Source organism: Micromesistius poutassou (assembly GCF_964030765.1).
Source record: "Micromesistius poutassou genome assembly, chromosome: 14".
Classification (NCBI taxonomy): domain Eukaryota; kingdom Metazoa; phylum Chordata; class Actinopteri; order Gadiformes; family Gadidae; genus Micromesistius; species Micromesistius poutassou.
In genome coordinates, this window is record NC_140284.1 from 4,944,838 (window position 1) to 4,961,516 (window position 16,679).

Consider the following 16,679-nt stretch of genomic DNA (forward strand, 5'->3'; position numbering starts at 1 on the left):
CCCTCCGTCCCTCCCTCCCTCTCTCCCTCCCTCCCTCCCTCCCTCTGTCCCTCCCTCCCTCCCTCCCTCCCTTCACTCGTCTCTGCAGTGGGTCTCCTTGCGTGACGCTGGTATTTTGTGGCGCTGGGATCCCAGGTCCTTTGTGAATGCATTCATCCTCTCACCGCACACAAGGTTTCTCTGCCACTTTTGGAAACTAGGACCTTTCATCCATCCACAGGCAATTGAGTTATGTTGTTTCTGGCACAGGCAATCAATTGATTGTGCTTTTGGTTATTAATGGCGGATGTTAGGATAGGATTTATTGTTTTTCTGATGACATTGCTAAGTGGTAAGATGTATGAGCTAAATACTTGAGGCAGGCGGATGGAGCCAGCTTGACTCCACATGTTGTGTCTTGCATGTCTAGGGAATGGTCAGATGAAACGCCACAAAATACTCCACCCATATAATTTTTAAGGAGTGGTCAAATCGTGGCATTTTTCAGTGTATGAGTCAGTATTTCCCAGATTGGCCTAATTTCGTAATATTGCTTTTTTTACATTTACAAATGATGCAAAAAACTGGGAGAATATGTTCAGTAACCTGTAGACCGGCACTACATGGGCGGAGATTAATCAAATCAATTCAAGATGGCTGATGAATTTGAGTGATTATCCATAATCCCCCCCATCTCTGTCTTCCTCTCTCCATAATCCGTTTCCTGTGTGCGTCCACGTCCATCAGCCCTCGGAGCCCAAACGGATTCATCTGCTATCAGTGATGTGATGACGTCAATATATTGCATATCGGCAATTTACGCCTTCCCTCATTCTCTGTCTGCCTCTCCCTCCCTCTTCTCTCCGTCGCCCTAGGCCCAAGTAGGCGTTGGCCGTTGCCCCTGATCCGCAGGGAGCCTCAGACGTCACCCTGCCGGTCCGGCAGCAGGAGCCAGCCCTCCCTGTGATCAAGACTTACCCGCTCCCCAAAGCACATGTCCCTCACCCTCTAGTGCAGTGAGACCCATCTCTCCCCGTGGCTGATAAATATCACACACGTTGATTATTTGCCCCGTTTCCGCTTCCCGATTCGCCACACACGGTAATCAAAGTGAGTCGACCCATAACGTCCCCCCACCCCCCCACCCCCCCCCCCCCCACGCCCAAGCGCTACCAGAACAGATAAGGCTGTTCAGGCCGGTCCTCCTCCGATCTCCGTGACCTCTCCGGGACCTCCCAGGGACCCGCATGACGCAACCCCACCCCCGCTACACCGTACGGCCGCACTTTTTCATTCTCTCCTCCCTCCGCCCGGAGAGCCGGTTACCGTAGCGATGCAGAGATGACAGCCCACCCGCTAGCCTTCGCCCCGGCTCACAGCCTGACCCAAGGATAACGACAACCCCTCCTCCTCCTCCACCTCCACCTCCACCTCCTCCTCCACCGCCGCCCCAACCAGCCGCCACCTCAGCCTCCCTGTCTCTGAGGGCCCCCCCCACCGAGGCAGAATGGGGGACGGGAGCTGGGTGTGCTTGAGCCCAGCTGAGTTCTCCCAACTCCAGAAGTACAGCGAGTGTGAGTAGCCTGCCCTTCACATGCTGCATATGTGTGTGTGTGTGTGTGTGTGTGTGTGTGTGTGTGTGTGGGTCAATGTTTATATTAACATCTACATACGATACAAGAGATATGCATCTCTTTTGTGAAGTCAAATCTCTCATAGATCACATCTTGTCATATTGAGGTTGAAGGTTCTGAAGGTTATTTGTATCTATAGATGTAGATAAAGCATCTGACCCATCTGTTCTGTCCCTGAATGTCTGCAGTTACCAAACAGTTTGCATACCAATCCTTTAATTTAGCACAACATCACTAACAATCACCTGCAGTTTAATATCAGGTATTCACTTTTTGGCCATATATGACTCGAGAGTATGATTGATGTTATCTGCCAGCGTTGTTGATACAGGACACAGTGTGAGTGTGTGTGTGTGTGTGTGTGTGTGAGTGTGTGTGTGTGTGTGTGTGTGTGTGCGCGCGTCCTTGCGTGCGTGTGTTTTCAGGTCAATATGTCAAAAACATATCCATAATAGGTATCTGAGCATTTTGACTTTTAGCCAGTCATGATACATAATGATGTAGATGTTATCTGATATGTTAGTTCAAACCATGACCTTAAATGACCAACAAATCAATGGTGGGCTAAATTACTTTGTCAGTAGACCAAGAAGAGTCACTGTGAATATCAGTATTCTTAAAGGGCGAGACCCATGGATTCAGAGACGTCTGTTCAAACATAACGGCACATGGCATGGCTCATAGATACTCCCTCTGGCCAAAACAGACGCCCGACGACACACATAACTAAAAACAACTACTTGTTGGCTCAGTGCTCCCATGTGCGCCGCACACACCCCCAGTAAATTAACCGCTCTACCGCGGCTACTCAAGCATCGTATGCTCTCGATTCAAAACCGGCCTCGACTTAAGTCCAAACCTCATCGTCCAAATGGACACCTAATGCCAGACAGAACTGGACGAGAGAGGAAGAGTGAGGGAGTTTACAGCAGCGGCAGCAGCAGCGGCGGCGGCGGCAGCGGCAGCAGCTGAGCACTAAAGTAGATGAGTGTGATGTGTGGAACAGATCACCTGGATGTCACATCAGTGCTTGCGTCTGGCCCTGTGAGTAGCGGCCACCGCGTGCCTGCCTGTGTGGTCCGAGCACAGTTAGCACTGTCCTATATCTGAGCAGCCATGCTCCGTGAGGTTACGGTGTGTGCCTGTGTGTGTGTGTGTGTGTGTGCCTGCGTGTGTGTGTGTGTGTGTGGATGGTTGTGGAAAAAAGGGTCTGTTCTGTCCTTGTCGGTGTTAATGTGTGTGTAAGACACACCCGTCGAGTGTGTGTGTTTGCACGTGCGCGTCTGCGTGCGTGCACATCTGTGTGCTTGTGTGGGCGGGTGGGTGTGTGCGCTAATGCACGCTAATGGCTGAGTCTTTTTTTCTGTGTGCATGGTGAGGAGGGATTAGCATGTAATAGTAAGACAACACAGCACCATGTCCCCAGCGGGTGAGTCACCCCCCCCCCCCCCCCCCCCCCCCCGCGGCCGCTCCCCTGGGCTGGATGAGTTTAACGGGGTCAGCTGGGGGGAACACCACTGATGCATAGTCATATAGTTATGATGATACACAATTCCTTTAAATCCACGACACGCAGAGTCATTATGACTCGTGGGCAACACTTTAGAATAACTGCAGCATTTAAGCATTAATAAAGTAGCACTAAATAGAGAATTCATAATGAATTCAGCGTTTATAAAGCATTGTTACAACGTGAATACTCATTCGTAAGCAATTCATAACCAGTTATAATTTATGAATTAGATTAGAGAGAAATGGTTTATGTGATCTTGGGCTCTATAAATAATCTTGGGCTTCATCAATTATAAAACTATATAATACTATATAATACTATATATATAATATATATAAAACTAATTATCTTTCAAATAATTTATGATATTATGTTTCATTGTATGAACAGTGCTTCATAAATTAGGAATTCCCTATTTACTGCTGATTAATTAATGCTGAATTTAGGTTTTGAATTATATCATAAACGTATCTTAAATGTTATGATCCAAGTGTAATGTAGTGTGGTTGAAAAATATAATCTTTTGTATTTATTCATAATTAATGTTACATAGATAGAACATTTAAATGGGAAGATATTGTGCATTATCTCATGTGTGTGTTGTGTGTCGCCACAGACTCCACTAAGAAGTTGAAGGACGTGCTGGAGGAGTTTCACGGTGAGGGAGTCCTCTCCAAATACAACCCAGAGCAGGTGATTTCTATTGCATTGACATCATCCTACATTCTTCATTCTCCTCCTTTACGTTCCATTCTCGCCATCTTTCACTCACTCTCTCTCCCTGCTGCTGCTGCTGCCGTTTTTAGCCCGACACTGGTTGGAAAACCTGGTTAACCGTCATTTAAATTCAGTGCAAAGTCTCTCACCCTTGCTTTCTTTTTCTCTCTCTCTCTCTCTATCTCTCGCTCTCTCTCTCTCAATTAAATTTAAAATTGCTTTATTTGCAACCAAAATAAACAATAACAGTTTAAAAGGCAGTTTATAAAATTAATCAACGGAAAAATGCCACAGATGGTAAAATTACAAGGTCAAATATCGATAATCAGTAAAAGTACAGTGCGAAAAACCAAGTAATAGTGAGGAAGTGAATGTTTCTTTCTCCCTCTCTCTCCATTTATAGATTTATAGGCACTCAGACCCCCACCTGTTTCCTCCACCTCTTAACAAACCAGGTGGTGCTGACTGTTTCATGATGCGCCCTGGTCGGCTGGCAACGTCCTTGCTAACCTCTTGGCAAGTTTCAGTATCCGCTCGCTGCTTACTCGTTTAGACTGTAGAGACTGTATGTATAGACTGTAGTTTCTCTGTCTTTCTCTCCCTGTCTCTCTTTCTCTCTCTCTCTGTCTCTCTCTCTCTCTAGAATTATGACCAACCAGTGACATTTAACAAGCCAAAAATGTCATCACAATATCGCAATAGACAATACTAGGTCTATTACTAATAATAATTTGCTCTCTCTCTCTTCCCAAAGTCCAAAAGTAAGACTATAACATAACATTACATCAAGTATATCATCTCTTTATCTCTCAATTCTGTCGCCAGTATTTGATTCTTCCCTCTTCATCGATCTTCCTCCTTCTGTGACCATAAGCCCCGCCCCCCACTGTGTGACATCACGAACACACCAGCCGGACCCTTGGTTCCGTTCCAGGTGGGCGGGTGGGAGACTCACCCGCCCACGCGCCTGGAGCTGTCTCCATATCAGTGTGGTCACTGATGATAGTGTGTGTGTGTGTGTGTGTGTGTGTGTGTGCGTGCGTGCGTGCGTGCGTGCGTGCGTGTGTGGGATGACCTCAGATATCAGTCTCTGGTGCCAGCAGTAGTGGAACCTTCACAGGGATGCTGAGTGGGTTACTATGTGACACACACACACACACACACACACACACAGCTTCTCTCTACCTCCCCTGGGCCTTTCATTAAGCTACTGCCTCCCCTGTGGCAGCCTAACTCCTAACCATGTAGATCTCCTAACACGGGCCGGGGCGAGAGACATTGAAGAGACTTAACGATGAAGAACAGTTCACCGTCTTTGGCAGCCTCTCTTCCCCGCAGGTCAGACAACAGCCAACACAGTCCAGATGTTCTGGTGACAAATTAGTATGGGGAGATGGGTGCCATATGGGGAACGATAGGGTTTTTTCTCTCACAGCTGTGAGGGGTAGATGAAAATCTTGTTTCTCGGTAGCACTGGATGACTAGTTTACTATCAGAAGAATTCATCACATTATCGTTAAAGTTTGACATTCCTATGGCTGGACCGAGCCTTGTCTCTTGTCTAAGTAGGACATGGGATCTCTGAAGCGGCCCTGTAGAACTGAAACAAAAACAATCCATAAGAATTCGGAAATTAAACTGAAGCCAAATTAAAACCGATGCGTTCATGGAGATCTCGGCATGCTGCCATGCTCCAAAATGCAAAAGTAAAGTAAGATATCCGCGGCAAAGTGTCGTAGCTTGATGATATTTAGTGACTTAATCGTGGCACCGTGGGACTGCTTGTCGGTGGAAATGATGCAATGTTGGTGAGACTCTGGGGACAAAACCCAGCAAAGAATGCAGTTTTCCTACACGCTGTGTGTGTGTGTGTGTGTGTGTGTGTGTGTGCGTGTGTGCGTGTATGTATGTGTGTGTGTGTGTGTGTGTGTGTGCGTGTGTGTGTGTGTGTGTGTGTATGTGTGTGTGTGTGTGTGTGTGTGTGTGTGTGTGTGCACGCGGGCGCTTGTGTGTGTACATGCGTACGTTCATGCATGTAGAAAATATAGAAGAAAAATAATGAGAATGATGAGAAATTAGTCAAAAAAGAACGAGAGAGAGAAACAGTTCTACAAAGAGAGGGGAGTAGTGCAAATCCTTCTGGCTGTGTTTTGGATGGCATGCCTGTGCAGAAGCATATTTCTCTAAATCTGTCCGTGCTGCACGATGCACAGCAAATTAGACTCTTCGCGTTTGTTTGGCCAAATAAGGAGAGGAGAGAGGTCTGAAAAATGGCTGAGCTGCAGCAGGGCGGGCCAACAGTGGAAAACCCAGGAAGGATCCTATTCACACAGGGCCACTGGTTCTCTTTGAAGGGCATCAATTACAATCGCAGTGAGACCACTATGTCATTTGCAAAAGGTCAGAGTGACATTAGGCATTCTCCATAATACGAGCTGACGCCGAGAGAGAGAGAGAGAGAGAGAGAGAGAGAGAGAGAGAGAGAGAGAGAGAGAGAGAGAGAGATCGTATTGTCCTATTTTCGTTGTCAACCAGTGGAAGAGCATTTAGTGTTGTTGGCGTTAGGATGCTGAGAGCAGCAGTAGACACAAAAGGAGAGACAGAGAGCTAGAGAGAGAGAGAGAGAGAGAGAGAGAGAGAGAGAGAGAGAGAGAGAAACAGCTGCCCCCTATAACCCCCTCAACCACGGACATTCTTACCTTCTAACTTCCGATTAGCTAACCCCCTTTCTCCCTTTGCTCACCCATTCCCCAACCTCCTTCCCTCCCTCTCACCATTCTCACCCCCCCCCCCCCTCCACCCTCCACCCCTGCCCCCATGCCTCTATTGCCATGTTAAACAGAAGCAAGACGTTCTCAACCAAGTAAGCCCAGCCCAGCGGGCCTGCATGCTGTGTGGTGTATCTCGTCAACAAGGCTGCATGCACATTCTGTCTGTGAAATCGCGCAGCGTTAACACCCCTTAACATGACACAACATCACGTGAAATGATGTTATGTATCATAACGTAACGTCGCATAACATAACGTACCGACACACAACAACGTGACATACCGCAACATCACATGACATAATGCAATGTAACATGACTTCATGTAATATATGAAGCTGACATTATAGAACATAACTTAATGCAATATAACAACCCAATATGACTAGCATAATATTCTGTTACATAACGACACCTTATTTCATAATAGGAATACATCTCAAATAGGCCTGGGCGATACGGCTGAAAGACATATCACAATACAATGTCGATACAACAATGAAAAACACTCAAATATTGTAAATAAGTATGGAACCGTGTTTGTGTATCAAACCCAGCTGCTAGATTCGGTGGTCCGGTCTCTTATCAATATATATTGAACATGTTTTATATTGATATTGATCAAAAGTCTATCACAATACGATAATTTATTGTTTTATTGCCCAGGCCTAATTTCAAAGCTTAACTCATGAACACATTAACAGAGCAGCACCCCCCCCCCCCCCCCCCCCCCCCCCCACTGAGGCCCTGAAGTAGACGGGGGACAGGAGGAGGAGGAGGAGGAGGAGGAGGAGGAGGAGGAGGAGGAGGGGGGGCAGAGTTTAGGATAACTGCACTTAGCATCTCACATCACGCCCGCGGGAGGACCAGCGGCGAGTGGGAAGGTTGAGTAGGTAATTGTAAGGTTAAGTTGTTAGCGGCGGCGTGTGAAATGTCACATTCTAGTGCACAGTGATGTGTTGCGTTGCATCACTTTAATTCAATAACACACAACGTTTCGGTGTCCATCCTTGAGCACTGAGGCCGTGGATCGGATGCTCATTTACGATACACATCCAGAGGGCCGTGCGCTTATTATAACACGCTGCCAACCGTCGACAAATTCAAGAGTGGTCTCATTGTTTTTTCTTCTTTTTCCCCCCCAAATCCAAAACAATGTTGTCTCTTGAATTGAGTTTTCTTCATCACGTGGGGAAAGAAATATCATTGAAGGAACCCGTGAACGCCCTGTCTGTTTTGTCTGTCCAGAGCAGAACCTTCCCCCCTCTCTGTTCCCTCCGTCCCCTGGCCGACGGTCCACTCGAGGAGAGTGCACTCACATGTCTGGGTACGGTTTCCGCTCTCTCTCCTCAGCCCATCGACTATGAGGGCTTCCAGCTCTTCATGGCCACCTACCTCGAAAACGACATCCCCGAGGAGCTGTGTCAGCACCTCTTCACCTCCTTCAAGAGCAAGACGGGCGGGTGCTCTCCAGACGCGACCCACGCGGGAACAGGCATGCTGGGTAAGGCCGCAGTGGTTTAAGTAGCTCCCTCTCCGCTCTTTGTACCGACCTTTTCAATGGAAAGAAAAACAACTCACCCTCAAGTACGTCTGTACTTTTTTCTGTTTAGGATTCATTCATATTTTATTCGTATTTTCAGATATGACATACACCAATAATAATGCAACTTAAATGACAAACAGGAACAACTTAAAAACAAAAAAAATGCATACAAAACACGAACGCACGTGCACACATCTTCATAAATGATATAACTGATTAACCAGGGGCACTTTGTGTCAATTAAAGCCGTGCCACGCAGACAGACAGACGTCACTCAGACTATTACCTCCTATTTTAACTCGGGCAAATCTGCAAATCGCCACATCCACCCCCTCCCTCCCATTATGGGTGTGTGTGCATGTGTGAGTGCATCTGCGTATGGGCCTTGCTTCAGGGGAACCGCATGTTCTGCCTGGCTGATCAGGAGGAGGGGCAGATGGAGGGTTGGGGAAGGAAGGACCTCTGAGGCAGACTTGGTGTTTTTCTGTGCCGTGGCGGGGCCTGGGGTCTAACATAGAGGGGTTATGAAAGAGGACGCTGATGGTGAACTGTAGTGTGCACATGTGTACGTGTGTGTACGTGTGTGTGTGTGTGTGTGTGTCTGTCTGTCTGTCTGTCTGTCTGTCTGTCTGTCTGTCTCTGTCTGTCTGTCTGTCTGTCTGTCTGTCTGTCTGTCTGTCTGTGTGTGTGTGTGTGTGTGAGTGAAAGGTCACCTGTTGTAGCCATGTTTCATTGCAGCTCAATGGATGACATCTTCATCGCTGTGTTGTAGAATCGTGGTGCTGTGCGGCAAAAAGAGAGAGAGAGACGTCAATTAAAAAATGTTCACCATGAGTGCTTCACTCAGGTCATTTTGTGTCTCAGGTCACATCCTTTAAGCATGTCCTTGCCTGTGTATATGTATTTTTGTCTATCCTTTCGAAGTTGAATTACATTGTTTGACTGTTTCCTCATCCAAATGAAACGACAATCCCCAGGGATTGTTTTGAAGACTACTGTTGGATCAGTCTCAGGAAGACACCAAACATGTCGCAACACCGCCACCTGCTGTTGACTGCGCAGACTCGAACGTCATAGGCCTACAGAGACGAGGACGCAATTTAGTTGTAGAGCTTGTGATTCCAATAGTGTACTCAAGCTCAGCTCATTTCAAGTGTTTTTTGCTGCATGGGTTTGTTATGATCCACTCTGTTATTTCATTCATTACACACACAGTGCCCACCACAGATGGGTGGCTGTGAAATGCAATAGATTATTGTCACACGATGACTTTGGCAAAGCTGAAGGAACTGTAATGGTGTGATGGGGGTGTATTCCATTCTCAGAGTGCTCTGCCTTCTTCTTTCTCTCCACTGTTTTCTCTTTCTCCTCGGCATGTGTCTGCGATGTAGGGGATATCTACATTATAGAGCCAGGAGGTGACCAGCACTAACCTGGTTCACATTTCAGAGTTCAGTGTGTCCAAATACAGACAGATTACTTGAATGTATATCATTTAATTTGAATTATACCGTGGAAAGTCAGAAACAGTTCCAAATGATTACCATTAAATGTAAAATATAAAAATTTTAATATTGTAAATATTTTAGTGAATATTTTGTTGTTGTTTTAATTAACCAAATTCCAGACTGATATGACAGTGTCCTACAGTCCCAATTTTTTTAATTAAAGCATTTATGAAAATCTGTCTGGATGGGATTGTAATGACAATGTTTGCCATTACAATGTAATGGCAAACTAATTCAGATTTGCACCGGACATTTCACGATACATCGATCCGCCCCTCCACGAAAAGCCTTATCCAGTCCCTGTGTTCGGTCTGACATTTTACCACACAGCGCTGACTCGCCGCCGAAAAAACCCATGCTGTGACATTGTCTCGTTCCCAGTAGTCTGTGGTTCTCACTGCCTCTGTCCCTTTCTCCCTTCCCTCTTTCCTCCTCCTCCTCCTCCTTCAAATCTCTCTTCGACCAATCGCAGAGACCCGTTCCATTGACGCAGGCATCTCTATACAGACCGAGGTGGCCTGTGCCCCCATCACAGGTATCACAGGCAGGCTGATGGGGTCAGATCTCAGTGGGTGATGTCATCCTAATGGGCAAACAGCAAGTCCCCCCCTTGATATTAATAACGTATAATCCTTGCTCCCTTGGTTGTGTGTTCAAGCCTTAGCCGTGTGACCTCGTGCCTGTGGCGGTGATGTAACTGTTTTGGTGACGACATGTGTGTGTGTGTGTTGTGTGTGTATTTGCCTTTTGTCGTGTGCATTTTACTTGGGTGTGTTCGTTGTTGTGATGTCATCACACACACTCCCTTCTAACTATAGTTTGGTGTAATTGCAATGTCAATGTGGTGACGTCTTTATATGACTCTGTTTATTGATCTGCACTACTAACAAATCATCCTCACACACCACGCCCTCCAACTCTTCTGGATTTGCTTTATATTTATTTCTGTTCTAATTCTCTCTCTTTTTCTCTCTCTTTCTCTCTTTTTCACTCTTTCTTCCCTTCTCACCCCCTCCCTCTCTCTTGCTTTCCATTTCCTTCTCTTCCCCCTTCTCTCTCTCTCCCCATCCCTCTCTCCCCACCCCATGCGCTTTCTCTCTCTCTCTCTAACTCTCCCTCCCCTCTCTCTCTCTCTCTCTCTCTCTCTCTCTCTCTCTCTCTATCTCCCCCTCTCTCTACCTCCCCCCCTCTCTCTCTCTATCTCCCCCTCTCTCTCTACCTCCCTCTCTCTCTCTCTCTTTCTCTTGCTCTCTCTATCTCCCCCTCTCTCTCTCCACTTCTCTCACCCTTACCCCTCACCCCCACTATCTCCCTCTCTCTCTCTCTCTCTCTCTCTCTCTCTCTCTCTCTTTCTCTCTCTGCCTCCTCCCCCCCCCCCCCCTCTCTCTCCCTCTCTCTCTCTCTCAGGGATGAATGGGAGGAGCATCCTGTCCGCCATGGGACGTCACACGCCGGAGCACGGCGGCGGTGTCACGGCCGCCACCGCCGGCTCGGGGACCACCGCCTCGCCCTGCTCGTCCCGCTCGTCCTCGCAGCGCTCCGGGAAGGGAGCCCACACCCCCTTGGGGGGGGGGTCCCAGCGGTCCCCCTGCAGCCACGGACGGCCCACCGACGTCAGCAGCAGCAGCAACGCCCTCACCCCCAACGCGGGCCTCTCCCCGTCCCCCGTCTCCCCGCGCCTGTCCCCCGGTGAGGCCCGGCCGCCTCCAGGGCGGGCTCCGTCACGTCAACCATGACCCGAGGATCACAACATGTCAACATGTCAGAACCGGTCACAGCGCGTGTCAACGTTACGGCGGGTCACTCGTGCGCTCATGCGGTCACAACGTGTTAATATTACGGCAGTCGCTCGTGGTGTTCATGCGGTCATAACATGTCAGCATAATGGTCATCGCTCATGGTGTCATGCGGTCATAACATGTCAGCATAATGGTCATCGCTCGTGGTGTCATGCGGTCATAACATGTCAGCATAATGGTTATCGCTCATACGGTCATGTGGTCATAACATGTCAGCATAATGGTCATCGCTCGTGGTGTCATGCGGTCATAACATGTCAGCATAATGGTCATCGCTCATGGTGTCATGCGGTCATAACATGTCAGAATAATGGTCATCGCTCATGGTGTCATGCGGTCATAACATGTCAGCATAATGGTCATCGCTCGTGGTGTTCATGCGGTCATAACATGTCAGCATAATGGTTATCGCTCATACGGTCATGTGGTCATAACATGTCATAGCATTATGGTCGTATTGTCATTGACTCCAGAAAAGCTAGCTACCAAGCAACTGAGGCTCAGACACTATTCCAACCCTGGAAGAGCAGAGTCACCGTGTCTGTCCATAGCTATTTATTAGTAAAATGTGCTTGTGCTTGTTTGTGTCTGCAATTGATTTTATTTGATTTGATTGTGTCCCGCACATCGAATTGCACAAGTAAGTAATACAAGGAGGTCCATCCATCTAATGCCTGTGTGTGTCTGTGTCTGAGTCCGTGCATGGACACAATGAAAGACGCCTGTGAACAGATGTCCCCCCCGTCCCCCCCCCGTCCCCCTCCCCTCCAGAGAGGAAGCGCCCGGAGAAGCGTCTGTCGCTCCGCAGCAGCCCCTCGCCCCAGAAGGGCTCCCCGATGCTGCCCTCCCCACAGGTGGTCTTCCTGAAGGACATCGTCTGCTACCTCTCGCTGCTGGAGAACGGGACGCCTGAAGACAAGCTGGAGTGTGAGTGACGGGGGATGGAGGAGAGGATGCATGCTCCGCCACAGCTCTCGTGTTCAACGTACGATAAGACAAAGCTTATTTGGCTGACGGACGACGGGATCCAAAAATGTAAAATAAACGTATCGTGTCACGGAGGGATGTAACTTTTACACACCAGCCAAATATATTGTCAGGAAAATGGTAGGAAGTGTGTTAAAATATATCTCAAAGCAAATTAACTCAGTCCTGGGAAGATAGAAGGAGTGTGGTCTGAAATGCTCCCCCCCTCATTCTTGATTTCAGTAGTTTGCACTTCTCTAGATTCAGCTACACAGCGCTTGGCCACGTGAGCCATGTATTGTGATTGGTCACCTGCTTGGCTACGTAGCGAAGAGGGAAAATAGACCGCCTGGATGGATGGATCTGATGCTTAATACAACACCTTGGTAACCCCTAATAACATAACAAGAGGTCACGGCTTTAGTTGATCCATCACATTAACATCTACTAACTACACTTGGTATTGGTTGAAACTCTACTGCGCATCCGTTCCTGAACTTAAAATGCAGAATTTTCTTTGATCTGATGGCGTCGGTCACGCGTTCAATCTCCTAAAGTGTCTTCCCGCTCTGCGCCCGGTGCACTTCACCATCCCACGATCTGCACTCTGTCACCCGTACCCCCCCCCTGTCTGTGGCTCCCTGCTGCCACTGGGCTTCTCCGTCGCCTGCCTTGGGGTTGTTGATGGAAGCCAATGAATCTCATTAAGCCCGCGGGCCTGTGAAGGCCTTTGGGACAGCCACAGTGAATAGTTGCCATATAAAGAACCCTGACCTAGCTTGACTCAACTTGGCATCTGAGCTCCGAGTGACAGCGATGGGCCGTGGTGAGCCAGCTACCTCACTTAATCAGACCCGGGGGTGAAGGGCCGGGGGGCAGGGGTCATTGGGGCAAGCATTAAGCCCCGGGCGGGCGCTTGCCCAGCGCCGACCTGCTTTTAGCCCCTAAAGGCGCACACAAGACCGGGCTAATCCTCCTGACGTAGGGCTGCCCTGTCCTCAGGCTCACCCTGAACGCGTAAACACTGGGCGAGAGACAGAGAGAGAGGGAGACAGAGACAGAGAGAGAGAGACAGAGAGAGACAGAGACAGAGAGAGAGAGAGAGACAGACAGAGAGAGACAGAGACAGAGAGAGAGAGAGAGAGGGAGTGAAGATAGGACAGAAGGCAGTTAGGAGGCACCGCTGAGTCACTGGGTGATCCCTTGTTGTCTTGTTACCTTCCTCCCCGCAGTCATGTTCCGGCTCTACGACACCGACGGCAACGGCTTGCTGGACAGTTCGGTGAGTGAAACTCCTTCCGTGTGTGAGTGTGTGTGTGTGTGTGTGTGTGTGTGTTTCTTCCTCTTTACCACCACCCCCTCCCCCTCCTCCCCAGACTAATTCCCCCCTCAACCAGCACATTGTCAGTAGCCGTAGCTTGATCCCACTTCAACGGTCAATGAGTGTCGTGTGTTTACATGATATATCACTGTAAACATTGTAGCCCATGGCTCTGCTTCGTGTCGATGCCGGCCGGTCTGGATGGCAGGGGACTGTAAACAGAAGCCGTCACCCCTGGGAAGCCAAGTACTCTGTAACAGTAACGTATACACTGTGTAGATGTAGCAGTTTTTACAGAGATTGGACGTTGTCCCATTTGCACACTTTAAGCTGCAGTTGGAGGCTGAGGGACATATATCAAACACATCAAATGGTTCACGTCAGGAGCCAGGGGGGGGGGGGGAGGGGATCCGGCGGTCTCACAACGGGTCCTTGTCTTCCGTGTGTAGGAACTGGATCGCATCATCAACCAGATGGTCCACGTGGCCGAGTACCTCGAGTGGGACTCGACAGAGCTGCGGCCGGTGAGCAGAGGCCCCTCCACTCTGTGGTTGACACGTTTGTTTCTTGTTTCTCATCGTTTTCCCCCGACCAGACCGAGGTCTCCCTGACACTGAGACCCACAGGGGAGCCAGAGGAGTTGAACTGTGTGTATGGTCTGTGATGCACGTTGTTGTTGTTGTTGTTGTTGTCCTGCAGATCCTGAAGGAGATGATGGAGGAGATTGACTACGACCACGACGGCACCGTCACGCTGGAGGAGTGGATAAGAGGAGGCCTCACCACCATCCCTTTATTGGTCCTGCTGGGCATGGAGACGGTGTGTGTGCGTGTGTGTGTGTGTGTGTTTGTGTGCGTTTGTGTGTGTTTGTGTGCGTGTGTGCATGTGTGCGTGTGTGTGTGTGTGTGTGTGTGTGTGCGGGTGGGAGTGGGTGTGTGTGGGTAGGGGGGTTATATTGACAGAGATGAAGTTGTTTATTGATCCCACAGACATGGCTTATGATTATAATTAGTACAAATATGTTAAAATTAAAGTAGCAGTTTGGGGGCTACTCCATTCATCTTTATTGTATCTTTTCATCTGGTCAAGTCATTGACATCTGGTATTATGTGATGAGTTGCTTTCTATAGTACATCGGTTTTGGTTTGTACAATTCAAGCGTGAATGTCCAGCTAATCGTTTACTCCCGTATGATACAGACAAGACACAATGCCTAGTGACTATCCCCTTCCTCTGTGTGTTCTCTGCAGAATGTCCAAGAGGACGGGCAGCATGTGTGGAGACTGAAGCACTTCAACAAACCTGCCTACTGTAACTACTGCCATACCATGCTGCTGGGAGTGCGCAAGCAGGGCCTGTGCTGCTCCTGTGAGTCCCAAGATCCACCACTTGGATCCTCCTCCTACTTCTCCTCTCCTCTTCTTCCTCCTCCACCGTCTCCCCTCCTCCTCCTCCTCCTTCTCCTCCTCCTCCTTCTCCTCCTCCTCCTCCTCTTCTTCATGCCTGCTCTTCTGCCACCTCTACGTCTCCTCCTGCTCTTCTTCCTCCTCTTCTAGCAAAAGCTTTAGGTTAGATGGACCAGCGTGATGTTACGTGAAATCACACGTAATAGGTGAGCTTTTCTGAGAAAACAGTGCCAGTGCACTTCCCTTGATATTAACTTAATCTTGAGGAGTGTTAGGCAGGAAATGTTCATCACGAAAAGCTTTAAAGGTGCTGTAGATTAAAGCTTATATGTCAGGGGTATTATTTGAGTGTAAGTGGTTAGAAATTACATAGCCATCAGTCAGCGATTACAGAATGAAATTTTTGCAAGAATATCTGTTCTGGTAGACTGCGCCTGTCTCTGTGGGGGCCGGATAGGTTTTAACTGCTCCTGGTTCATGTCTGGCCAATCAGGGCCTCTCTACACTGATTGGGTTCGAGAATCCATCTTGCCCGTGAATCACAGGTGTGTGAACACAACACTCAGAATCTGAGAGAGCAGAGAGGGAGAAGGCTTTTTTTTTGGTCGTTCATTTTCAAGATCTTGCTCTTCTCTGCTCCCTCTCTCTCTTCACAACTCTGAAGTGTTACCTGCAGCAGCTTTAATCTTGCGAGGGTGGAGAACATGACTATCGAAAGAAGATCCAATGAATATTCAACGGGAGGCCACGAGACCCCTTCTCACATCTACTTTTAGATAAGAACATGAGGCGGAGGGCAGCGTGTTGAGAACAGAATGAACCTCATCAAGCACAGTATAGGTCAATAGCAATGGTTTTGCTAATCTGATGCTGTGTGCACATACAATGCTGTGCTGACCTGTTCGTATTAGTCTGTTGTGTTAAAACTGTCCCAAATGAATGTTTCAGCTCTCTTGATTCTTTGTTTTCTGTATCTCCTCCTCCCCTTGTTCAGTATGCAAGTACACTGTTCACGAGCGCTGTGTGTCCAAAGATATCGCTGCCTGCATCAGCACCTACGCCAAGTCCCGCAGACACACCAATGTGAGTATCTACACACGCACACGTACAACTCATTATCACCTTGTATCTGCCGCTGGCCGATTTTGCAAATGGTTAATTTGAGAGCTAACGAAGAATGAAAACCCTCAAGTGGCAGGTCAGTCTTAACCTATGGTCTGCATGGGGCCTTAATGGCTGAACCCATCATGTTTCCCACACTGTGTGATGTAGATGTAGTGGTGATAAGGAGGGGTCACACAGACAGGCCTGTTGAGCTGAGGTCTTCATTGGCTCCGGGCCCAGATTATTGGAGCAATGAGCCGGCATTTACGTACCTTATGACCCACTTAACAGCCGCAGCATTATAGCGGTAATGTGATTTGGCCCTCTCCATACTGCTCTCTGGGGTCTGCATGCTTGGCTATCCCCGGCTCAGAGGAGTGCTGCTTGTGCACGGCGTCACACACCAGCAGCGGGGTC

General features: G+C 48.5%; 1 protein-coding gene across 1 annotated transcript in view; it reads left to right on the forward strand.

Annotated features, from left to right (window-relative positions):
- Positions 1–853: 853 nt before the first annotated feature.
- Positions 854–16,679, forward strand: part of dgkg (diacylglycerol kinase, gamma) — a 61,095-nt gene continuing 45,269 nt past the window's right edge. The window contains exons 1-10 of the mRNA XM_084478420.1: positions 854–1,553; positions 3,743–3,819; positions 7,966–8,116; positions 11,074–11,355; positions 12,237–12,392; positions 13,664–13,713; positions 14,202–14,276; positions 14,452–14,571; positions 15,003–15,120; positions 16,153–16,241. Coding sequence (XP_084334546.1) covers positions 1,487–1,553; positions 3,743–3,819; positions 7,966–8,116; positions 11,074–11,355; positions 12,237–12,392; positions 13,664–13,713; positions 14,202–14,276; positions 14,452–14,571; positions 15,003–15,120; positions 16,153–16,241 — 1,185 coding nt within the window. The 5' untranslated portion in view covers positions 854–1,486. The remainder of the gene's footprint in view (positions 1,554–3,742; positions 3,820–7,965; positions 8,117–11,073; positions 11,356–12,236; positions 12,393–13,663; positions 13,714–14,201; positions 14,277–14,451; positions 14,572–15,002; positions 15,121–16,152; positions 16,242–16,679) is intronic.